Source organism: Lampris incognitus, chromosome 20 (genome assembly GCF_029633865.1).
Source record: "Lampris incognitus isolate fLamInc1 chromosome 20, fLamInc1.hap2, whole genome shotgun sequence".
In the NCBI taxonomy this organism is placed as follows: Eukaryota; Metazoa; Chordata; class Actinopteri; order Lampriformes; family Lampridae; genus Lampris; species Lampris incognitus.
In genome coordinates, this window is record NC_079230.1 from 14,501,813 (window position 1) to 14,527,389 (window position 25,577).

The window sequence follows — 25,577 nt, forward strand, 5'->3', positions numbered from 1 at the left end:
CTGCGGCCAGCAGCCCTGCCGGAAAGGACCTAACCTCCAGTCACACCCCTTGCTCCTATCAGTAGCCAGGAGGAGGACTTTGAATATCCAGCCTCTGTTTTCTGTTCTGTCTCTGTTTTGAAAAATAGTCAAAGATTGAAAGTGGCTGGCTTCCACATGGGGGCCCGGTGGCACTTTAATCTCGGGAGACGCCCTTTATTCAGATACCATTCAGATGATCCGCTGTTCATGCACTGGAGTCAGTGCAGGAGGGAAAACCATCAAATTCCCATTTCTACACAGTCGCTGCTGAACAGTCACATACATGTCATGTTTTGAAGCTTTCTGGGAATTGTGTTTTTTTTTTTTAATGTGTCAGAGTTTCATCGTCTGATCCGTCTGCAGCTAAAAGGACGAAGTACGCTGTCGGACGAGCCCCTTCTTGCAGCCTGGAGTCGAGTGGAGAGGACAAATCCAGGAACCCTTCCTTTTTTTTGCCTTCAAGGGTAACAACATCCAAGATTTCCTAGATATTTTGTAAGTACGATTTCAGAATTTCCCAAAACCAAACATACTTCCGGCCTCTGAAAGTAACTCCTTCCTCGTCCCAGATTAAATGTGTTTGTTTTGGTTCAGGTTTTTTTTTTAAAGCTGTGGTTTATATCAGGGAAATTTCTGGACTCTGAAGAAGAAGAAGAAGAAGATGAATGAGTAGAGGAGAGGAGAGGGTTGTGGTCCAAGCCAGTCCTCCGTATGTAGGAGGAAGAGGCAATCTGTTGTTCGTGTAACTCCTCCGAGGCCCACTTCCTATGCAGAGTCAGCTGTGACCTGAGGTGAGGAGAGGGAAAATAGAAAATTGTAAAACAGAGAGAAGTATGGGCAGTAAAAATATGAATCTTTGATCTGCTTGATTGACCTTCCTTTTCCCCCAATTTTAGTTTTTATTCATTTTCAATACAATAATAAATACATAGTTATCATACCCCTGTTATGTAGCAGAGCTGCACAGGAAGACAAAATAAATGATGAGGCACGACTCAGCACGTGTGTGTGGTGGCCTCTTGCAGGTGTGCCCACAGGTGTGATCAGGTTGGGCATGGAGATCAGGGCTTGGCCTCCATCTCCTGGCCACATAGCCGTCCCTCCACCGGGTCATGGCTCCATATGTCACACCGGTATCACTTCTTTTACAACATGCGTTCCCAGACATCATGAAAACTGTTTGTGCATTCATCTAGCTTGGCTATTATTAATGCATGAGATGCATTAAGATGCATAAGTTGCGTGACCCCGAGCCAGTCGGATCCTTCCAGTTACAAGCTGTAATGAATCTAGTTAAAACCAATCTGGGAGATCCCTGGCAGGAAAACAGACCTTGTAATCTGACCTGGGGTAATTTTTGCAGGGGTTTCCTTAAACAACCTCCGAGTTCCCTCCAGAAGGGGAATACCAACTGGTGCTCCCAAAAAGCATGTGCAAACGTCCACTCAATGTCATGGTGTTTTCGCCCTCTTGTTGGGGTGCTCGGTTAACCAGGTGGCATTTAAGCAATTAATTTTGTTGCTTGAGCATGTGGCCTTCTGGTTCTGTGAAGGGACCGTTTGATGAACCTCTCAATTAAATCACATGATCCCGCCCCATGCTTCCATGCCCGGTGAACGAGCCCTCTGTTAACCACCAGGCCTTTCCTGACGCCCTTCACTCAAAACTCTAGTTTCAATCTCATCATCAACCACCTGTCTAATGTACATGATGATTATAATAACACAGGAAAACTTGCTCCATCTGTGGTGCACTGATCCGGGAAGGGAAGCTTGTTTTTTTTTCTGTCATTGCATATCCCAAACATTGTTGAATTGCGGCATGTTGTTCAATAATATCCAATTGCACTGGCTGGGTAGTTTATCGATGGGTAGTACTACCTACAGTAAGTATAGGCCGCTCATTCCTGCAAAGTAAACCAGGAAGTGGCTCAGCCATGTGCTCGCCCATTGATAATATTGGACATTTCGAGTGTCAACTTTTAACTTTCCCAAACATGTCTGATGCTCGTGGTCACACATCCAAAAAACGCTACGATGAAGCCCGGTGGGCACCATGATACCATAACCCTTCTTCTGGATCACCACCTTGCCATGGTGGACAAGCTTGCATGTACCAATGATCCCAAGAACTACGCCATCCAGAGCTTGGCTCCTGGTAGGGTCACCCAAGGCAGATAGGTCAAGGGGGAGGTTCCAGACAAAGTGCGATCCAACAAAGACCTCAATGGTGGAACTGGTGGAAGATTTCTCCGAGTCACAACGGCAGTGAAGGTGGATGAAGGCTGCAGCAGAGGGTGGTCCCCAATCGTCTTGGTTCTCCATGCCACTGGACTCTGGCCACCCCCTTGCCAAGGACCGTGCGGTGGCTGCAGGCGCATCGGCTACTGCACGTAAAAAGCTGTCACGCGCATGCGTCCTCCCATTATGCGGCTCCAGGATCAGCCTCTACACCCGCCTGAAGACCCAAAGGGAGGACAGTCATACTCGACCTCGGGCGACTGCCGATAATATCATAACCAATAGGTACAATGGCTAAAACTAAAAAAATGAAACCCAGTTTGTAAGAAACCAGAAATTCCCATAGCAGGTTTAAAATGTCTACCTCATTGCAGGTCTCGGCCGCTGCTCTGTAGGTAAAGGGTCGCCTACACAGTCTTCATGCTGACCGGCGGGCTGAAATGAACCTTATTTGGTGGTCACATTGCCCTGGAAGAGGTGCCACAATGTAAGATACTGAAAAACGAGACGGAGGGGGGGGGGGAAACCTTTCAAGACTGAATGTGGGTCACCGAAATAACTTCAGAGGGAGGTGGTGCAGGTTTCCATGGTAACAGACTGGAGGGGAGGGGTGACGCCGGCATGCAAAAAATGATTCATAAACCCCCCCCAACCCCCCCCCAAAAAACGAGGCAATCACATGCGACTTAATCCCACCAAATTTAGCTACAGCTAAGCGGCTCACGCTTTTCGCCTCCATTTTGTCTGCCTGCTTGTCTGTCTGTTCACCTGTCTGCCTTTCTGGGACAAACATGGCCTGCTTATTCGTCTCTCTGTCGTTTCGTTCGACTTCCTGCACCCTTTTTCCTCTGTCTCTTTTATTTACATATGTTGTATTTGTACTTAGCCCGTAAACCCCCTCCCGCCTGAAATTATAATTAATAATTAAATACTTAAATGAAATACTTTATTATTATATAACACTTCATTATATGGTATATATATATATATATATATATATATAATATTTACTGTATTTATGTAAATAGGAGACAGAGAGAAGTCATCTCTCTGTCTCCTTGTGAACCTCGGCCGTAGCACTGGGCAATAATTCAATATTATCGCTTATCGTCTTATGATGGCATCGTATCGGGAGTGTTGTTTGAAACCTAGATTTGTTTTGCTATTATACTTTACACCACCAAACAGCTCGATGGGTCGACTCTCGGTCGGATGCTTCAACACGGTATTTCTGCATGTGTAAGCAGATATTGTGACACGTATATGCTGGCGTCATGTTAAAATTTCCCAGCAACCATTGTGATTATAATATTTTGCATATCGCCCAACGCTACCCGACTGCCTGGTTGCTGGCCTGCCAATCTGTTTGCCTGTCTCTCTGCCTGATCATCTCACTAAGTGTAAGATAGCGAGTCCATGAAATAAAATGCCAAATTGACTGTGACTTAAAAGTGATCGTTCTTATGAATAATTCATGAGGTGGGAGGATTACGGATGTGAGAGGCCTGTGATCTTCTGCATAATTTGGATTCTAGCTCCTCCCCCCCAGCTTTGATGTTCGGCTCCAAGTTCTTTCCACTCAAGTTCTGTTAAGACTTTGAACGCTCCAGTAAACAGAACAACAACAACAGAAGCGTTGTGCCAGGGTGTATAAAACAGACAAGACGAACAATCATCGCAATACACAACACATAATCACAATAAACATGAGCTAAAATACACAAGCAGCCAAACAAAAGCCTACAACCAGAATGCACAGGCAGCAAGTACACACACACACACACACACACACACAACCTAGTACACAAAAATACATATGCTTCTGTTTATCCCCTTCTCTGTGATTCTCTGCAGTAGATGTACTATAGGATTGTGAGTTAGCAGTGAAAGGCTGTGTGTGTTTAGGTGAGTGTGTGTGTGTCTGTATGTGTATGTGTGTGTGTGTGTGGGGGGGGTCTTGTGACACTGTTGTGACTGTCTGTGACTGACACTTTGCACAGCGTGCCACAATTAAACTCTTTCTTTCTTTCTTTCTCTCTTTTTCTTTCTGTTCCTCTCCCATTTATACAACTCTCCCATTTATACAAACTGCACTTGTATTTCCCACACTTTTCTGTGCTTGTCTTTGTCAGCAACAGAGGCTTTTGTATCTTCTGCAGACATTTGCATGTGTGTGTGTGTGTGTGTGTGTGTGTGTGTGTGTGTGTGTGTGTGTGTATGTGTGTCTCAGTGTCTCATCTGAACAACGGCAACACACCATAGCCCCGCCCACTTGAAGGTCATCTAGAAGTCATCTCTTGTTTACTGAAACCTGATTTAACAAGGTCAAGACTGTGCAGACAGATGGCTGTGCCCTTTGCCCTGATCGGGACGTCTCGGGTTTAATACTACATGTCAGTAAATACTATATGTCAGTAAATACTATATGTCAGTAAATACTATATGTCAGTAATTGGATATCCTTATTCAGTCCTATCGCTCTGGACACAGGAGTCTGATGAAATGACTAAATTGTAAATGTGGAGACTGACACGTTGCGCCCCCGTCCCTCACGCTAAATCCACTGGCTATCATCTCCATCGCTGCTGTTCCCTGGCAGGTCGTTGATACGACGACTCGGATCCGTTTGCTGGAGTCCTGGCCAGGGGAGATGTGGGCAAATCGGCCGTTGCTAATTGGATCCAGGAACAGCAGCCTCCCGTGGGACTGAGCAGCCCAGTTACTTGATTTACTTTTCTTTTAGTGATACGCATTATTAATAAGGAATTACACTAATGCGCACCCCTGAAGTAGGTAGGGGGGTTGCAGACGTATGTTCTCAAGTCAAGTCAGGTCTTCAACTGCTCCACCGGCACCGCCGACAGATGTGAACCATGCAAGAGTCTTGACTCCAGGCAGATAATGAAAGTAGCGTTTTGCTTGCATGTGTGTGTGCATGCATGTGTATTTGTGTGTGTGTGTTTGTGTGACATTTACAGCCCCACAACAGTGAAGTGCTCCAGTGTAATGCTAACAGTATATCACAGTGCAATAAATTACTAAAGGCCTCAACTGTATATGATTTATATACCCTTTCTGTCTCTTATCCAGTAATTGACATATACATATTTTTCACTGTTTGCATCTATCTATCTATCTATCTATCTATCTATCTATCTATCTATCTATCTATCTATCTATCTATCTATCTATCTATCTATCTATCTATCTATCTATCTATCTATCTATCTATCTGCTTGTGTTTTGTCTTCATCTGTCTATCTCTTTGTGTCTTTCATGTACAACTGAAGGACAAAAAGTCCACAAAAAACACACACAAAAAGATTAAAATGCAACAAGCTATCTCTCTCTCTCTCTCTCTCTCTCTCTCTCTCTCTCTCTCTCTCTCTCTCTCTCTCTCTCTCTCTCTCTCTCCCTCCCTCTCAAACTGCTCTCCTGTTGATTTAAAACCTACTTACATCTCCGCTGTGAGCAGACCCGGCTCAGTCCATGACGTCCTTGTGAACGAGTCAACGTAAACGCAATTCAGTTCATTTCAATTCAGCCCAGTTCAGTCAGTGCAGGATGAGGATGTGCACATGCCAAAAAAGCGACTATTGGTCAAACCTGTTTCAAAAGAGCTTTTTATGCAGATCAACTGCATGACCGGTGCTGCAAGAGCATACAGACACTCAAGTACACACATGCACACACACACAGAGTGAAAGTGGCCTGTATTAGGCCCACATCCCATATGGAGGTAATCTGATCTTGTCCCCTTAACATATTCCTACGGGAATGCTCATATTCACTCCGTTTTTGTTGCTTTTCCCACTCCCTCCCTCTCCGTGTCCATCTCTCGGCCCCTTCCCTCACTTTTCTGTCTTTCCTTAGCTTGCCTGAAAGGCCGCCGTATCTTTAGTCGGAGAAGCTGTCCCGGTGGGCACGTGAATGATAAGTCCCTCATTAGCAATACTGTGCAAGAGACTAATTCCATTGGACATGCCGAGTGGTTTACATTACAGCCTCCAGGTGTGGGTTCCTCTCCATATCAGCTGTTGCTTGGTTAATGGGCTTGAATAAATGTAAAAAAAAATCCACTCGGTTCTTATTAAACTAACGATGGTTCGGTCTAAGCCAATTAGTCAGTTGCGGCTAATTATTATCACCATTGAGGTATTGTGATGTTTTTAAGTCAACCAGCCTTGTCGAATAAGTTGAATAACCCTGGTTGAATGTTGGCACAATGAAAATGGCACGATGTTTCCCTACAGGGCAATCGAACCTGCGACAGTGACTCGTGAAATACAGAGATCACTGTCCTGTGCTAGGAGCAGCCACTGTGTCTGGCATTACACTGCATCTAGAGAGAGAGAGAGAGAGAGAGAGAGAGAGAGAGAGAGAGAGAGAGAGAGAGAGAGAGAGAGAGAGAGAGAGAGAGAGAGAGAGAGAGAGAGAGAGAGAGAGAGGGAGAGAGAGAGAGAGAGAGAGAGAGAGAGAAGAGTGTCACCCTCCAGGTTCGATTAACCCTACAAACTGCACTCTGCTCCGCGATTTAAAAAGACTTGTGGTAAAAAAAATGAAGGACATTTCAAGAGAAACACTGTGACATGACAAAACATACATGTGCATACTACGTAAGCCGGAGTGCCGCCGACATTTTAGCTGTGCAACCAGGAGCAAAACCGGCATGAAAACAAGAACGGGTACAAGGGTCACCAACAGTAACTTCTGGAAACACTAGCGCCCGTGAACCTCGCGCCCAACGGAAGGGTCGGAGAGGTCGGTCCCGTACCTTCTGCCATGTGCGTTTGACGTCACACGAGTGGGCTGGACGATGAGTTTTCTGCCCCAGTGTCGTAAACACATTTTCCCGTGCAATTAATCTACTTAACGGGCGTCCGGGTGGCGTGGCGGTCTATTCCGTTGCCTATAAACACGGGGATCGCCGGTTCGAATCCCCGTGTTACCTCCGGCTTGGTCAGGCGTCCCTACAGACACAATTGGCCGTGTCTGCGGGTGGGAAGCCGGATGTGTGTATGTGTCCTGGTCGCTGCGCTAGCGCCTCCTCTGGTCGGTCGGGGCGCCTGTTCGAAGGGGGGGGGATAGATCCTCCCACGCGCCACGTCTCCCTGGCGAAACTCCTCACTGTCATGTAAAAAGAAGCGGCTGGCGACTCCACATGTATGGGAGAGGCATGTGGTAGTCTGCAGCCCTCCCCGGCTCGGCAGAGGGGGTGGAGCAGCGACTGGGACGGCTCGGAAGACTGGGGTAATTAGCATAGTACAAGGGGCATCCGGGTGGCGTAGCGGTCTATTCCGTTGCCCACCAACACGGGGATTGCCGGTTCGAATCCCCGTGTTACCTCTGGCTTGGTCAGGCGTCCCTACAGATACAGCTGGCCGTGTCTGTGGGTTGGAAGCCGGATGTGACTTAAAAAAAATGGTCAAGTACAACTGGGAGAAAAAAAGGGAAAAAAATCTACTTATCAAATTAAATGATATCAATTCTGACTGAGCAGGATAACATGAATATATGCACCAGCTGAGCCCTCGTTCAGCCCATAAAAATCCCCATGAACAAAGATTGCTCCAGGCAAGGACAAAAATGGCTTACAAACGCGCTGCTAAATCCCCACAGCCACAGCTGGACGAGGCTTACAGGTTGTTTTGCGATTATATTGAGCTCTCTGTTCCTTCTGCATGGTTTAAAAAAAACGACTAAATAGAAGCATCCCTTTTCTTTGCTTAAGTATTTACAACAATACTAATAATAACCCCCAATGCTGCCAACTGTCAGCATTGCAAAGTTAACACGTTTTACTATTGTACAGAGGGAATACAATACGTACAAATCAAGATGGCCAACACTATGACAGGCTGAGGGAAAACACCATTATATATTCACTGAAGATGCAGCGTCTCAAGGTGAAGATGGAGCCAGTGGACATGTACCCTGCTTTAAGTGTAAGTATTATTAGTCATTCCGCCTTTTCTCTGTTAGAACTTGTGACGTAGCTTTGGCCTAGCCTGCTAGCAATGGCAATGCTAACATGGAGCATGGAGGCCTGTACAGCATACACATACACAAACACATGCACACATACATACACACATACACACACACACACATATACACGCACACACTCAAAAACAATACAAGCCGATACACATGGACATGCTGAAAACAGCATCTACCTACACAAGTGCATCCGCCCACGCGCAGAAACCACGGGCACGCGCACGCGCGCACGCGCACACATATGCACTGACACTTAATGTGCGAATAAATACTAGCACATAACACACATGTACAGTATATGAAACACAAGCGGACCAGGACCAGTCTGTGCCATTTTCCATTAATCTTCCATCTCTCCCACCTTCCACAGCCCCTTCATCTGTTTATCTTCAGTTTGTCATCCCTCCATCTCCCATCCGTACATCCCCCTCTTCCACCCCTCGCCTCTCTCCCAGGAAAACACAGCGCCACAGATGCTGCTGTCATCCTCTCTCTCTCTCTCCCTCTCTCCACTCCCATCTCCTCTCCTCCCTTTCTCATCTATTCATCCCTCATTGCTCTCATCCGGAAAAAAAGGATAAAGGCTCACCATGTTTTCCTAAGATGCTGGTGTTGACGGTGTGTACGAATGCGTGCATGTGTGTGCGTGTTTCCATTTTCCCAGCACAGAGCTATCGTATCACAGCCGCGTCGTTTGCTCCCTGCGTGTGTGTGAGTGTGTGGGGGGGGGGTGGCGGTGGTGGAGGGGGTATTATCGTCACGGCAACACCAGCAGCTCGCAGCAGCACCAGACGGAGGAGAGAGGAGGGGCTTTCTGGAGGATGGACCAATGGGGGAAGGAAGGGACGCAGGAAGGAGAGGTGATTGGCTAATCTCTCTGTCTTCTGGATCTCTCTTAGTCTGGGGTGTTGGTTTCTCTCGCTCCCTGTCTCCGTCTGTCTGTTGCTCTCTCTCTCTCTCTCTCTCTCTCTCTCTCTCTCTCTCTCTCTCTCTCTCTCTCTCTCTCTCTCTCTCTAAATTCAAATTCAAAAGGACTTTACTGGCATGGGAAAACATACGTTTACAAATGCCCATACAATAACTAGAGATCTACGAATAAAAGAAATGTGTAAACAGAACGTGCCAAAACGTGTCTCATTGCAACATTGTAGGCAAATGTACGAATAGATAAAGGCAAATTAACTTAGAAATACAAACAGAAAAATTACAATTTCGCTGTTAAAAATATATACGCGCAAGTACAGATAGTTTGAAAAAAAATGTCAGGAAAAACATGGACATTGCGGTTAAAAAATATAAATACCCATCAGTGAGAACTGTGTCAAACACTGCAACATTTTCTGATCAAGTTAATTCAAGGAATCTGTCCTGCATGTGCAGTATGTCTGTGTACAGAGATCGGTACAGTGCACATGGTCAGTGCAGTAATACGCCGATGATTGACAGATGATTGACAGTCTTCACGGCGGTTGCGTTCTCTCTCTCTCTCTCTCTCTCTCTCTCTCTCTCTCTCTCTCTCTCTCTCTCTCTCTCTCTCTCTCTCTCTCTCTCTCTCTCTCTCTCTCTCTCTCTCTCATTGACAATGTCACTCTGCCACAGTGCCACTTATTTCCCCTCGTTTCTCTCTCTCAGCCTTCCTCTGACAATACGGTGATGTGGGGAAGGTCAGGGTCACAGTTAGGATTGCGCGCGCGCATTTAACTCGCAACTCTTTGGACACCGTTGCTTTGGTTCATTTTGCCCGCGGCCGTATTTCACAATAGGGTCTCCTTAAGTCGAAAGTGAAAAGGTTAACGCCCTACGGCACGAACGCTACTTCAAAATGCCGAAAATGGGCTATTTGTCAGATATACGAGACTGCTGACTTGCTTTCTGTAGTTTACAATCGTTAATCAAGTTTACGTAACTACTTCGTGGTAATGTTTTACGGACACTGGCCTTTACTATTCGAGGCTATGAAAACAGTAAAGCGGTAGGCAGCTCGTCTCCCGCAGCATGGCTCGACGTTTCCAGGGCTGCCTCACTGGTTTCATTATACGCCTCATTTGCACACCGTCTACCCATGGTAAGTCGGCGGCCCAACTCAGTCATTGTGAATCGTGTCGAGAAACTGTCGGCTGCATAGGCCTATAGGCTTTTTTTGGAACAGTGGTGTTGATCGTGTATTATTGTAAAGTTGGCCCACCGAACCCCCCCCCTCGCGTTTTGATCAATAACTCCCTCGAACGTGTGACGGAGGCAGTACCGTTAACAGGGCTATATTCTATTCTAAGAAGGTGACATAAGTCGACTGGATATCCGAAACGTGTTTTCGGTTTTTTTTTTTTTTGTCGTGCTGTTTGAGACATTGCGATCCCAACGTCAATTTCAGGTCATTTCTATGAACAACAACACAATATCGATCTTTATGTTCTCATACAGTTTAATTTCTCCATTACTCTCCGTTGCAAAAGTCTCCTTAGAAGGGTGTATAAGTGCAATGGCAAACTGGTAGAAAACAATATATTTGGGGGGAGGGGGGGGGGGGCAAAACAAAAGTTACTCCGGATGTGTGTCAGCATAGCGCCGAGACTGCCCCGATCTGGATGGCGAATGATTCCCTGTCGAGAGTACTGCTCCATTACTACAGGAAGTTGTGCGTTTGAGAATCGAGGTCCTGACATTCTCATTGAACGATTAAGAAATTGGGTTTGTGTCTCTGGGACTGCTTTGCCCTGTATCCTTATATCATATTATTACATTATTGCACAGTAAAAAACTGAGTGTTAATTTAACTCCGAGAGTGTCCATTTGTACACTCTCAGAGTTAAATTAACACACAGGAAGTTAAATTAACACTCAGGATTTTGCTGTGTGTATTGTATTTGACAGGTAGAACTTTTTGTCCGTGTCCATTCTGTGTCTTGTATGAGGCTTCGATTCCACAAGGCCTGATTCCAAGTCTGATCCTATTCTCCCTCCATATTCTATTATCTCTTGGTCAACTAACTGGGTGAAAAAGCACCTTTATCCATTATTTTTGTTTTTGTTTTGTCATTTAGGCAGAGTTGTAGCTCTAACTCAAGCCGAGCAATGTAAAGAAACTGGCCTCTCTGACAGCTGTTAAGAACCAGATGTTGACTGGATGTCAAAAAGTGGGTTGTTTTCTTTTAGTCACCATGACAGCAAATGCATGTTGCTGACTGGATGTTTGTGAACCCTTTAGAATTTTCTATATTCCTGCATAAATATGACCTAAAACATCATCAGATTTTCACACACGTCTTAAACAAATGAGAGAAAAATATTGTAGCGAATTTGGAGGGCAACGGTCACTTATTTATTGAGGAAAATGATCCAATATTACATATCTGTGGTGGCAAAAGTATTTGAACCTGTAGGATGCAGTTAATTTGAAGGTGAAATTAGAGTCAGGTGTTTTCAATCAATGGGATGACAGTCAGGTGTGAGCAGGGGCGGATCTACAGGGTGGCAAGGGGTGGCAGCTGCCACCTCTGGGACACAGTCTTGCCACCCCTTTGCCACCCCAGGAAAAAATCTCTAGATCCACCACTGGGTGTGAGTGGGCGCCCTGTTTTATTTAAAGAACAGGGATCTATCAAGATCTGGTCTTCACAACACATGTTTATGGAAGTGTATCGTGGCAAGAACAAAGGAGATTTTTGAGAACCTCAGAAAAAGTGTTGTTGATGCTCATCAAGCTGGAAAAGGTTACAAAACCATCTCTAAAGAGTTTGGACTCCACCAATCCACAGTCAGACAGATTGTGTACAAATGGAGGAAATTCAAGACCATTGTTACCCTGCCCAGGAGTGGTCAACCATCAAAGATCACTCCAAGAGCAAGGCGTTTAATAGTCAGCCAGGTCACAAAGGAACCCAAGGTAACTTTTAAGCAACTAAAGGCCTCACTCACATTGGCTAATGTTAATGTTTATGAGTCCACCATCAGGAGAACACTGAACAACAATGGTGTGCATGGCAGGGTTGCAAGGAGAAGACCACTGCTCTCCAAGAAGAACATTGCTGCCCGTCTACAGTTTGTTAAAGATCACGTGGACAAGCCAAAAGGCTATTGGAAAAATGTTTTGTGGACGGATAAGACCAAAATCGAACTTTTTGGTTTATATAAGTGTTATGTTTGGAGAAACGAAAACACTGCATGCCAGCATAAGAGCCTTATCCCATCTGTGAAACATGGTGGTGGTAGTAATTATGGTTTGGGCCTGTTTTGCTGCATCTGGGCCAGGACGGCTTGCCATCATTGATGGAACAATTAATTCTGAATTATACCAGCGAATTCTTAAGGAAAATGTCAGGACAACTGTCCGTGAACTGAATCTCAAGAGAACGTGGGTCATGCAGCAAGACAACGACCCAAAGCACACAAGTCGTTCTACCAAAGAATGGTTAAAGAAGAATAAAGTTAATGTTTTAGAATGGCCAAGTCAAAGTCCTGACCTTAATCCAATTGAAATGTTGTGGAAGGACTTGCAGCGAGCAGTTCATGTGAGCAAACTCACCAACATCCCTGAGTTGAAGCTATTCTGTACGAAGGAATGGGCTAAAATTCCTCCAAGCCGATGTGCAGGACTGATCAACAGTTACCAGAAATGTTTAGTTGCAGTTATTGCTGCACAAGGGAGGGGGGGGTGTCACACCAGATACTGAAAGCAAAGGTTCACATACTTTTGCCACTCACAGATATTTAATACTGGATCATTTTCTACAATAAATAAATGACCAAGTATAATATTTGTTAAATTGGGTTCTCTTTATCTGCTTTTAGGGACTTGTGTGAAAATCTGGTTATGTTTCAGGTCATATTTATGCAGAAATATAGAAAATTCCAAAGGGTTCACAATCTTTCAAGCACCACTGTAGTATGAAGCAGATCATTCTGGTCCTCAGCCTTGATTGGTTGAATCACATTTGAAGTTGTTGCAAAATACCCAGTATCTTAATAGTTTTGACCTATGACCGTCTCTCCAATTACAGCTCAAGTACAATATTTATTTCCATCAAGGTGAACATGGAGTCCATGGGCCCTCTCAGCCAATCATAGCACTAGCTGGTGAAGATGTGATCTTACCGTGTTACATGGACCCTACAGTGAATGCTGAACGGATGACGGTGGAGTGGACGAGGCCTGACCTGAAGCCTGAATACATTCATGTTTTACAGGAGGGACGCCTGGCTCTTTACAGCCAAAACCCCTCCTACAGGTCAGATTATTTGATTTCTTAAATATAGATTTTTTTTCTATAGTAGATCTTTTAGAATCAGTTAGTTTGATCTGTTGAATCTTTCATTAAATGACTGACTGACTGACTTATAAATAATGTTTGCTAGTCCTTTCAAGCCTCAGCCAGTGTGAAAACTACTATGTTTGGGCATTTACAAGCACCAATATCACTGTCAATAGAATAATGATTTACCATAGAAATATATGGTAGAGCATCATATTGCCAACATTCAGAATTGAACATCTTCAGATATCAGAACTATATCTGTGAACTTGGGCCTAAGACTTGTGTATTGCACATCTAGTTGGTGCTCTCTGGTTGATGCATCCATGCACACATGTACATGGTACATTGTGAAAGACATCCATCATAACTGGTCACTTAACCCCTTTTTTAGTCTTAAATATTATATTTTTGCAAGATATCTGCCTTAATTAAACTTTTTTTTTTCAAATGCAAGTTTCTCAGGTAATTTTTTCATGGTTGATTAATCAGTGGGTGGGCAGAATGATTAATAGAATAATAGGCATCTGTGTACACGTTCAAATGACAAGATACCGACAGGGGGCAGTGGGTATGAAGCAAATCTTTTTCAATCAATAAGTGAGCCAAACCAGACATGCTACGAGCTAGCCCCACTTACTGGAGATACACATTCTGACACATCCAGTCAGCGGACGGTTCATCCGTCCACAATTATCAAACCCTAACGCTAATCTTTTCAATGTGTACTATTATGACAATAGGCTATTTATAAAATGAAAGAAAGAAATCAACAATTATAGCACAAAAGTCAACTTCGGTCCCCAGAAATGATCAATCAGTTGTTCAATTATGACCCATCCCTACTTATTTCACAAATTCTCTGTAATTGCATCAATTTTCTTGATACCAGTGAAGAAATGTGCCCAATTCTGTCTTGTGTCTGTCACGGCCCTGGCCGTGCCTCCAATTATTCATTCATTCATTCTTTCTCTCTCTCTCTCTCTCTCTCTCTCTCTCTCTCTCTCTCTCTCTCTCTCTCTCTCTCTCTCTCTCTCTCTCTCTCTCTCTCTCTCTCTCTCTCTCTCTCTCTCTCTCGTCACCTTGTCATGGTGGAGACGCTTGCGTGGTCCTGAGATTCTGAGAGCAATGCCGTCTGGCGCTATGGTTCTGGTAGGGTCACCCATGGCAGCAAGGTCAAGGTGGAGTTGCCTGTCAAAGAGTAATCCAACCAAGACCTCAATGGTGGAACAGGTGGAGGATGATGGCTGAATTTAGGGAAGCATCACAACAGCTGGGAAAGTGGATGAAGGCTGCAGCAGAAATGGGCCCCAGTCATCTTGGACTCCATGCCACTGGATCCTGACCCAGATCTGTCAAGGACCGTGTGGTGGCTGTCTGTGCACCAGTCTACCCATGTTAAAACAAAGTCACGCACAGGTGTTCTCCATAAAGGGAATCCACCCTAACATCCCGGATTAAGTCCTAAGCTGACCGACAAGTGGCTACAGGGGCAGGAGTGTGAGACCTGGAAGCCCCTAGTAATAAGCCGGCACATCAGGCGGTGGTTGCTAGGTTCAGCTGCTGGGCTCTTGGAACGAGGTAGAAAGAGCCCTTCGGTTGCTGCACCCACGACTGAGTAACCCTCATTTGGATCCTCTCTGCTCACCCCACCTGGGGAAGGGGCTAGAAAAGGTGCCCTAAAAATAGCCTGCCTTAAACCTCCTGACTGGATTATCGCATCCAGAGGGATCACCACATGCAGTCAGAAACATAGAAACATGAACTTTGGAGCCTGGAATCTGCACACTGATGGATAGTGCAACCAGTGACAGACCGGAGAGGAGAAACGCAATCATCACTAGAGAACTGAAGAGATGCCGGATTGACATAGCTGCCCTTTCTGAAACCTGACAGGCAGACAAAGGACAACTGAAGGAGGAGAAGGATGGCTACACTTTCTTCTGGAAAGGAAAAGCTGCTGATTAGCCCAGGATCCATGGCGTTGGATTTGCATCAGGAACCAGATCATCAGCCACCTTTCTGAACTTCCTGTTGGGATCAGTGAGTGTCTCATGCTTTTCTAGTGCTTGCCAACAATCAGATGGCAACAGTGCCTATGCCTCTACTTTAGACTCTAAAGAGGAAGTAAAAGAGACCTTCTATGCCTGCTTAGACGAGGCCCTGTCAAGACTCCCCAAGGAGGATAAGATTATTCTCCTAGGAGACTTCAACACATTTGGAAGGGAACTATATGAAAGGAAGGCATCGGGAACATCAGCTCCAATGGCGTTCTGCTTCTTAGCAAATGTGCTCAGTACGACTTCACCATCACTAACTGTTTCGCCAGAATTTTTTTTTTAAGGCATCTTGGAGACACCCCCTCTCCAAACAGTGGCATCTCCTTGACTATGCCATTGTACGAACCAGGGACCGCCGTGATGTGAACATCACGAGGGCAATGATCGATGTAGATAACTGCTGGACAGATCACCGTCTCATCTGCTCTACGATGTTCGGCCACGGCCCCCAGTTTGAAAACCACTATGTAAACAACTGAAACAATTTCTCCAAGGAAACTATGGTAGATAAAAAAAAAGAAAAGCTAAGGTCAATGCTCAAGGCATTTCAATGCAAGAAAAACCATGGTATAGATGAAAAATATTGGTTTTATTCTGTATGTCTCTGAATGCTCTCATTCATCCAGGTCATGGTTATCCAAATGAGTTGAATCAAGTGCAACTGGACTTTTTATTCTGCATTTTATGATGCAAAGTGACAGACATGGTCAGTGACCAGTGTTTTGATGCATGCTCAATTATCGAGGTAAGAAAATCAAAGAAGGTTGAATCAGTTCATCTGGATACAATGTTTATCTTTTACTTTTATTAGTTTTTTGCTCTTTTTTTAACACTACAGAATGTGAGCAACATCTCATACTGCCACCTTAACCCTACTGTGCCCATCATCCGGCATTATTTGGATGAGACTGTTGACCTGCCCCTCAACCCTCGTCTCTCCCGCAAGTCAATTATTGCTCTCCAGTTAGATGATGGCCATGACTGGGCTAAGGGTATTGAAGTCCTTGTATTTCTGTTCTGGCTGGCACGTGCTGTATAGTCAAGTCAAGTCCATTTTATTGGTATAACCGAATATCACAAATTACAAATTTGTCTCAGGGGGTTTTACAGCAACACAACACCCTGTCCTTAGCAACACAAGGACAGTACACAGGAAATTTGACATCCCAAGGTCTACCATCTGTGACATCATTAATTGGGTCTGCAGGAAAATTCACAACGTCTTGGGATGGGTAATCCATTTTCCTAGTGCTGACCAGCTGGAAGGAAGAAGTGGGTGCTGGATTTGGTGAATTGGCTGGATATCCAGCATTCAATGTTGTGGTTGGCACTATTGATGGCTGCCATGTTAGAATCAAGCCACCAAATGCCAGTTCCCAATGCTGTATTAGGAAACTCTTTCACTCAGTCCAGCTGTAGGCAATTTGTGATCACCGGGGCAGTTCATAAACATGTTTGTTAGATTCCCTGGTTCAGTACATGATGCCTGTGTTCTGAAAAAAAAAGCCCTGTTTATGTCAAGCAGCTGTACCCACCAGAGGGAAGTGTCTTTTGGAAGATGGAGGATACCTTTCCCACATAGCAAAATTGCTGTGGCCCAGACCCTTCCCACACCCAACACTTCATCCGGCCCACATACCACGTGGAATGATGGCACTTGGGCGGCCTGCTCCTGTTTGCCAGATCTGGGCCAGAACCAAGCCATAGCAATGCCGCATGTGCCACATATTTGCCAAAGGTGCCCATATTTGTCTTGTGATATTTGGGCCATATTCACCATTTACCACACGGGCCACTTCAGGGTCACATCCAGATTATATATTGCTGAGAGCACTGCATCTTTGCCAAAAAAGGCCCACATTTGATTTGCCATAGTTGGGCCATATTTGCTATTATATGTGTGGGCCACTTCAGGCTCACATCCATTTTGTCAGGGCCAGAAGAAGGCCATCTGTCCTGCATCATTGCCTGAAGTGGCCCACATCCAGTCGCTATCTGGGTTGCCTGGCCAACCCCATCTGTCTGATCAACCCTTATCGTGAGCCTGTGCAGAAGAACCCTGCGCAGGCTCGGTTAAATCAGAAGCTGTCCCAGGTGCAGAACATCATCGAGCGAGCATTTGGGATGCTGAAAACCCGTTGGCGGTCCATTTTTTTAAAGCCCTTGAAGTGAGCCCCACATTTGCTGCAGAAGTCATTGTCTGTTGTGCAATCCTTCACAACATTTGTGTCGACAACAGCGATGGGGTCGAGGTTGACATATCAGAGCTTGCTGATGATGGTGGTGGCAAATAGCAACAGGAGATGCATTAAGGGACACACTTTCTGCAACTGTGTCATTTACTGAAGTTGTTGTGGTGCCCTGCAGGAGCACGACTATTTTTGAAAGGCCTTTTCTTGTCCTCCCTCTTGTAAAAGTACTAGCCCGTTTTAGACATTGTTTTGAATAGTTTCACATTTTTCTTTCTTATTTTTTTTTTAACATGTTCATGTAATGCTACCTGTCTATTCTCTCGTTAGGGTCCTGGCCTTTTTCAGTTTGTTGAGTTTAACAATGGTAGGTTTTGTAGTTTTTGACGTCAGAGGGGTTAAGTGATGGTTTCTTGAGAAGGTGGGTGACTCTAGCAGTCTTGAAGGCAGATGGAAAGCATCCTGCCAGGAGGGAGGTGTTGATGAGGTGGGTTAGATAGGGAAGGAGTTCAGGTGCTATAGACTGAGGAAGAGGGTGGGGGGACTGGGTCAAGGGAGCATGTGGTGGGGCGACGATGCGATGAGGTTTAGTGCCTTGACGGAGGAGAGGGGAGCGAGGCGGGATGGGTGGGATGTGGAGAGGTGAGGGAGGGTGTAGAGGGTGGGATAGTGCAAGCAGCACTAACCGGGTGGTGAGAGAAGGAGGATCTGATGTCGTTTACCTTCTTGTCAAAGAAGTTAGCGAAGTCATCAGGGAGAAGGGAGGAAGTAGGAGGAGGTGAGGGTTGAAGAAGTGTAGAGAAGGTTTTGAAGAGTTTCTTAGGATTAGAGGCAGAGGACAGAATTTTAGAGCAATAGAAGGCAGCCTTAGCAGCAGAAAGGGAGGAGGAGAAAGTGGAAAGAAGAGATTGGAAGTTGAGAAGGTCCTCTGGGAGTTTGCCTTTTCTCCATTTGCGCTCTGCCACTCTCAGGCTCCGTCTGTCAGTACATACTGAGTCGGTCAGCCAAGGGGCAGGTGGAGTTGGGCGTGCAGGCATGGAGGTTAGGGGACAGAGATTGTCCAGAGAAGAGGAGAGGGTAGAGAGAAGAAGATCAGTCGCAGTGTCAGGGGGTAGGAGAGAGAAAGATTCAGGTGTAGGGAGGATAGAGGTAACAGAGGAAGAAAGATCAGTGGCGAAGAGAGAGCGGAGGTGTCTACGGGTGGAAAGCATGTGGGTAGGGGAAGGGTCTGAGGAGGGTGAAGAGAGGGAGAGAGAGTAGGACATGAAATAGTGGTCAGAGAGCTGGAGGGGAGTAACAGATGGAAATAGGACAGTGTCTAGTAAAGATAAGGTCCAGCTGGTTGCCGGCCTTGTGGGTAGGAGGAGAGGGTGAGAGGTGAAGGTCAAAGGAGGAGAGGAAAGAGAGAATAGGATCTACCTTGTTAGTGTGGATGTTGAAGTCACTGAGAAGGATAAGTGCAGAGTCATCAACAGGGAAGTGTGAGGCAAGTGTGTTAAGCTCCTCCAGAAACTCACCAAGGGGGCCTGGTGGGAGGTACACAACCACAATGGTGAGTTTGACTGGATAGGAGACAGTAACAGCATGAAATTCAAAAGAGGGCAGAAAAAAATTGTGGAATGGAAACAAGAGAGTATTTCCATTTCAGGGAGATTAGCAGGTCAGTGAACCAGCAATTTAGAATCACTCCAGAAGTTAAAATGCACACAATGGGAGCAGGATAAACGGTTTGGATAATGGGTGGAAATGGGCTTCATTCAGACCTGGGCTGACATTATGTGCACTGCACCCACTGAGTCGACATTTTAGGTCTGATGGATGCACTTGAAAACTGTTTAAGTTCAACCTCTACCTCAGCTCCTTGGCATGGTTTGTCTTTCCTTACTCCACTTTTATTTCTATACAGTCCTTTTGCTCAACTAACATCTAAAAGAAATAATTTAAAAGCATCCCTCCTACAGGGGGAGGACCGCCTTATTCCCACCGGAACTGAAGAAGGGCAACATCTCGCTGAAACTCTCCAGTGTAAGAGTCTTCGACCAAGGAAAATACACATGTTTTGTTCCCTTACTGAACAACCAACGCAAAAACGCCATTGTTCATCTCATTGTTGGTAAGCATGTGAACCTGAAACATGACCAGATAAAGGCTCATTCAGCAGAATTCATCTGCGGGTTGATTTATTCACAAATCAGAGTCAGGGTTTTTTTTTTCCCCCTTTGTTCAAGGAATTTTTCTTGGTGGTTTGCTCACATAGATCACGTTAAACGTAGCACAGCAACAACATTACAAAACTAGTATCATACAATGCATGAGCAAAAAAGACGAAAGGAGATGACAGACGAGAGAAGAAAATGAGGAATGTTAGGAATGGACATTTAGTGGTTAGGCTGTCTTCAAACTCTAAATCCAAACCCGAGTTAAAGGGAGACGTGTAACGTGTAATGCAGTCACATGAACACATATCTGGTATACTGTCTGCAGCTATGCTACTGCACAACCCCATCTTTGTTAGGCAAAGGGTTCTGGGATAAGAAAAGACATATAAGTAGCTTTTCCAGTTCAGAATTAACTGAATCTGCTTCGTTAACCGTCAGACCATGGAGGTTGTTTTGTTTTTACAACTTGAGAAAAAAGAAAAATCACTGTTAACAAGAATATGGCAATTAAACTGTTTGTGTTGATGGAGTGGCTCGTGTTAAAACACATTAAAACATGTTAAAAACACATTTAAACACGTTTAAACACGTTTAATACGTTAAAAACACAAAACAGAAATTAGGAGTTCATTATGAATTTAACTCGATAGGACGATGATTTTAAACATGGAAAATAGGCTGTTTGTTACACTCATAATGCAACTTAATTCTAAATGGAGGTACGTTTTAACTTTTCAGATGTAACCGAACTGAACAAAATCAGACATTACAGCCAAAGCCAAACAACTCTATACCTGCTTAGCTTAAGTCTCTGTTTTGTGCACTGGATGTATAGGTGTGGTACATGGACCAGACCTTTCCATTATCACAGCTGAAAGTAGCAGAGTCACCCTGTATTGTGAATCCCATGGCTGGCCACTTGATCCCGAGGTAGGCTGTCTCAATACTATCTTACCAGGATTTCATTTACTGTGTCAATAAATGAGGGCATACATTTATCACAACTTGCATTAACACAACATCCATTGCATGTTGTCCGTCTTGGGGGAGGGATCCCTCCTCTGTTGCTCTCCTTGAAGTTTTTTTCCTATTTTTTCGTCCTGTTAAAGGTTTTTTTTTTTAGGGAGTTGTTCCTTATCCAGCGTGAGGGTCTAAGGGCAGGATGTTGTGTTGCTGTAAAACCCCTTGAGGCAAATTTGTAATTTGTGATATTGGGTTATACAAATAAAATTGACTTGGCTTGCAATCTAAGATGTCGTGGCTGGACAGCGATGGAAAGATCCTCATTGCCGGGGCCACGAAGACCGTCAAAGGTCCTGATGGCCTCTACACTCTCAACAGCACAGCAACTGTGGAGAAAACTGAAACCAACAGGTTCACCTGCAGAGTTCAACAGCAGGAGATGAACCGAATGAAGGAAAGACATATTTCTGTCCCAGGTGAGATTTGCTAACACACCTTATCCAAAATAAACTAAAATAATATAGAATATTTGATTTGGCAAAGATTTTATGCCGGATGCCCTTCCTGATGCAACCCTCCCCATTTATCCGGGCTTGGGACCGGCACTAAGAATGCACTGGCTTTTTCATCCTCAGTGGCTGGATTATGATGGTAGCAGATGTGATGAGATTAAAATCAATATCAATGACCATATGGGTTTGCGCAAACAAGGGATTTTACTTAAACAAAAGAACAATGACATAATGGGTAACACATTAAGAAGGTGTTAGAAAGAAAGTCAAGTGGCGAATTGAAGATCATAAACTGAAACTTGGGAAATAGGAGAACTTTCCTAAACATTACTGACATAACTGATTGCATGGAAAGGACACTGCCTTTATGTACCAGTAAGAGAAAACTAACCTCCGGGTGCCCCGGTTTCCTTCCACAGTCCAAAGACATGTAGGTCAGGTGAATCGACCATACTAAATTGTCGCTAGGTGTGACTGTGTCAGCCCTGTGATGGAATGGCAGCCTGTCCAGGGTGTCTCCCCACCTGCCGGCCCAATTACTGCTTGGAGAGGCAGTAATTGGAAGGCAGGTGAATTATTGCCTCTCCCAGCATCCCGCAACCCTACTTAGGATAAGCGGCTTGGATAATAAATATCTATCTATCTATCTATCTATCTATCTATCTATCTATCTATCTATCTATCTATCTATCTATCTATCTATCTATCTATCTATCTATCTATCTATCTATCTATCTATCTATCTATCGCTCTATCGATCTATCTATCTAGTCTGCCTGTCTATCTAATCTGTCTGCCTGTCTGTGTGTATGTCTTTGTGTTTCCTTAGGTAATTTGTTTGTCTCAGGGAAACCTGTACAGCAGTATTGCTGTCCTTTGGCAATTGGAAGTTTTGGTCTTCTTGCCCTGTTTGTGGGTGTGCTGTATTGCTTTCGAAATAAAATACTGGGAAGCATAAGAGGTAAGGATCAATATCAGTTGCTAGTCTTTGGTGTAGTCTTGCATTTACGTTGCACAAAATTGTTTATATCCCCCCCCCATGGGCTGCAGAAGTAATTGTTTTCGCATGAATAACTATTTATTACCTAGATCTAGGCCTTTGATGCCCCCCATAAACATACACACACACTGCATAATTAAATGTAGTTGATCTCTTCCCACCAGGGGTAAACAGTCAGAGCGAACCACTTCTGGACCCCAGCAGTCTGTACGATGAAATTCAGAATCTTTGTAACCAAGTGAATGCCCTGAAGAAGAACAATTTAGAACTGACTGATCAGTTAGCAGCCAAGGACACAGAATTAACCCAACTGAGGGACACAGGCAGGGGGTCTAAGCAGCGACCGACCCGCGTGCACTGGCATGATCACACAACCAACACAAGGTCCAGTGTTCTGGATCATGACTTTCCAGAGGTTAGTCCCAGCCATCGTTCTCCCAAACGTGAGATGAAGCAGAAAAAACGGCATCAGATGAAAAAATGTTCTTTATCAGCGCCCAATCTGCAGCTTTCAGCCAGTGCCAATGTCTATGATACGCTCAAGAATGACTAGCCACCCCGCACTTCCCAAGAAGCTGACCAGTGTCTCCCAATGAACACTAAAAGAAAGTAGAACAAAATTCGGACTCCTGTGAAGCCCGTATTTTGAAAATAGTTACTCATGGTTGACAGCTGGAGATGGAGAATAGTGATGTACCACACAGTATCAACCTGAGGGAGGTGTCCTCTGGCATCAGGAGGCTCAGGCAACATGCGGAAGAAGTGTCGCTGTTCTCCGATACTGAATTACTCAGCGATCACCTGGTATGAATGAAGGACTAAATCACATAACTCTCATTGTTGCTACATCAGGTCGGCCTAATAGCAAAATACATACAAAGTGTGTGCTCAAAATCTCAAAATGTGCTTCATTCATCTCTGTTGCCGCTACTCTTATTCTCAGCACAAGTCACTTCATCTCCTTTTCACGTCACCTGTTTCCTCATCTCACCAGTATATCACAGTGATGCATAACAGAATATGATTACACACAGCCATACAGACTTGCAAGCAAACACACACACACAAACACTCACTATGGCATACATTTGTTGTGTGTGCATGTTTACTATGTGGTGCTGATTCTACTAAACCTGTCAAGACTTAAAGAAAGAATCAAGTCCACAAGCAGCTACTGTAAGTGGTTATGTCTTACATCTTTACATTAAGTATGAACATGCACTAACATTACAGTTGTGTTTACTTTTACTCACTAAACAAACTATTTACAAACACTTTGTGCCTGCGGTATATATTGGTTGCTAAGTCATCTGTTATGAAGAATATCATTATTTTATGCAATTTTATGATACAATAAACATAAATCTATGGGAAAAAATGTAAATACTTTCTTAGTTAGCCCTGAACTGCAGTTTCAGTTCGAAACACATTCTTCTAAATTTTCAGGCCCATTGGCGGTGCTTGAGTTATAGCAATGAGTTCTGATATTCTGTCAGATTATTAACAGTGGCTAGTGGCTACTGCCAGCTGTGTTATAAAACCAGATCATTGGTTTACAATGACTTGATTGGTTTACAATATCTTTGGTAACATCATTTTAAAATGTATTGCTTTTTAATATCTGGATCTGTAAATTTTTTTTGCCACTCTAACATAAATTGTTTGTCTTATCATTGAATATATTCATTATTTTAAAGTTGATATACCTTGAACTTAAAAGAAAACAGAAAACCAGAAGGTTTACAATGACATCGACATTGATAACATCTATGTTTTTATGTTTGAGTGCTTGTAAGAAATGTTTGGCACTGTAATAGACATTGTCTATATCATCATTAAATATATACATGAATTTAAACTTGATATCTTGGACTCTGTAAAGTAAATCGGGTGACAGTAAGTCATCACAAAAGACTTTTACTTTGACAAATGCTTATATTAAAATAGGAAGTTGCACAAATTCGTGTGATTGGCTGGAATTTTGGAAGTTTGGGAAAAGACGTCGGAGACGGCACACGAAATTAGAAATGGCAATGAAGACACGAGAGGATTTGAAAATAACCAAAGGAGGAATACATCAAATTGCTCAAGTGATGCTAGTCTGTCATTGGGAACAGAGGAGACATCTCGTTGGGGTGATAACCGTGACAAGAGAAGACGGGATTTTCAAGGACCCACGTGGTCAGAAAGTTTGCAGGGGGAAAACTTGGAGATGTACGATCGATCAGTATAATTAGAAGTGGGATGGTTAACATTGATTGTATCTCAAAGCGTCAAGAGATGGAGCCCTTAAAGTCGAGATATTAGGAAGTCTCTGAGTGACTTGCTTCCCATCCGGATTAAAAGCAAGAGCGATAGAGTCCTTAAAGTACATCAATTATCCATCCATTATCTTAACCACTTATCCTGCTCTCAGGGTCGCAGGGATGCTGGAACCTATCCCAGCAGTCACTGGGTGGCAGGCCGGGAGACACCCTGGACAGGCCGCCAGGCCATCACAGGACACACACACATTCATTTCTAGGGACAATTTAGTACGGCCAGTTCACCTGACTTACATGTCTTTGGACTGTGGGAGGAAACCAGAGCCCTCGGAGGAAACCCTCGCAGACACGGGGAAAACATGTAAACTCCACACAGAGGACGACCCCTAAGATTTGGACTACCCGGGGACTCGAACCCAGGACCTTCTTGCTGTGAGGCGACCACGCTAACCCCTGCGCCACCGTGCCGCCGTCCTTAAAGTTGAAATATTAAAAAGTCTCTGGGAGACTTGCTTCCCATCCAGATTAAAAGCAAAGAAGAAGGGAGTGATAAGTGGCGTGTCACTGTCAATAGATGCTGAGTCATTTAGGGATGTTGAAGGTGTGCGGGGGGCAAGAAGAATGACTGACTAGATTCAGTGAAGAGGAGGAGGACAGCAAGTCTGTGTGTTTGACCTTTGAAGGGGAAGTGCCGGAAAGACGGTGGACCTTGATTATGTGAATTACTGGGTGAGGCCATATTAGAGAGCTCCTCTCAGATGTTTTTACTGTCAAGAATATAGACATGTTGCAGCAGTATGTAATGGAGTCAGAAGATGTGGGAAAGACAACTGCAATGTGGAAGGTTGTCGAGTTGAGAAAGCACAGGTCAAGTCAAGTCAATTTTATTTGTATAACCCAATATCACAAATTACAAATTTG

At 44.4% G+C, this 25,577-nt stretch overlaps 1 protein-coding gene across 8 annotated transcripts; it reads left to right on the plus strand.

Moving 5' to 3' along the window:
- The first annotated feature begins 9,871 nt into the window (after nt 1-9,871).
- LOC130130749 (butyrophilin subfamily 1 member A1-like) lies at nt 9,872-24,236 on the plus strand. Of its 8 annotated transcripts, none has more exons than XM_056300559.1 (8): nt 9,872-10,326; nt 11,303-11,395; nt 13,287-13,485; nt 19,720-19,871; nt 20,753-20,847; nt 21,170-21,356; nt 22,222-22,353; nt 22,557-24,236. In XM_056300559.1, the coding sequence occupies exons 2-8, from the start codon at nt 11,386-11,388 to the stop codon at nt 22,943-22,945; spliced, it is 1,164 nt and encodes a 387-aa protein (XP_056156534.1). In that variant the 5' UTR covers nt 9,872-10,326; nt 11,303-11,385; the 3' UTR covers nt 22,946-24,236. The 8 variants fall into 8 exon arrangements, with proteins under 8 accessions (XP_056156534.1, XP_056156533.1, XP_056156531.1 ...); XM_056300557.1 differs by lacking the exons at nt 9,872-10,326; nt 11,303-11,395; nt 13,287-13,485 and adding exons at nt 13,502-16,072; nt 16,196-16,314; nt 17,095-17,307; XM_056300555.1 differs by lacking the exons at nt 9,872-10,326; nt 11,303-11,395; nt 13,287-13,485 and adding exons at nt 13,503-16,098; nt 16,196-16,314; nt 16,408-17,307.
- Nucleotides 24,237-25,577: the final 1,341 nt, after the last annotated feature.

Coding starts and splice junctions, on each gene's coding strand:
- LOC130130749 (XM_056300555.1), top strand. CDS start 17,021: ATGTTTGTTAGATTCCCTGGTTCAGTACATGATGCCTGTGTTCTGAAA. Junction 17,308..19,719: donor GTGCCACATATTTGCCAAAG/GTGCCCATATTT, acceptor TCCCTCCTACAG/GGGGAGGACCGCCTTATTCC. Junction 20,848..21,169: donor GCTGGCCACTTGATCCCGAG/GTAGGCTGTCTC, acceptor TTGCAATCTAAG/ATGTCGTGGCTGGACAGCGA.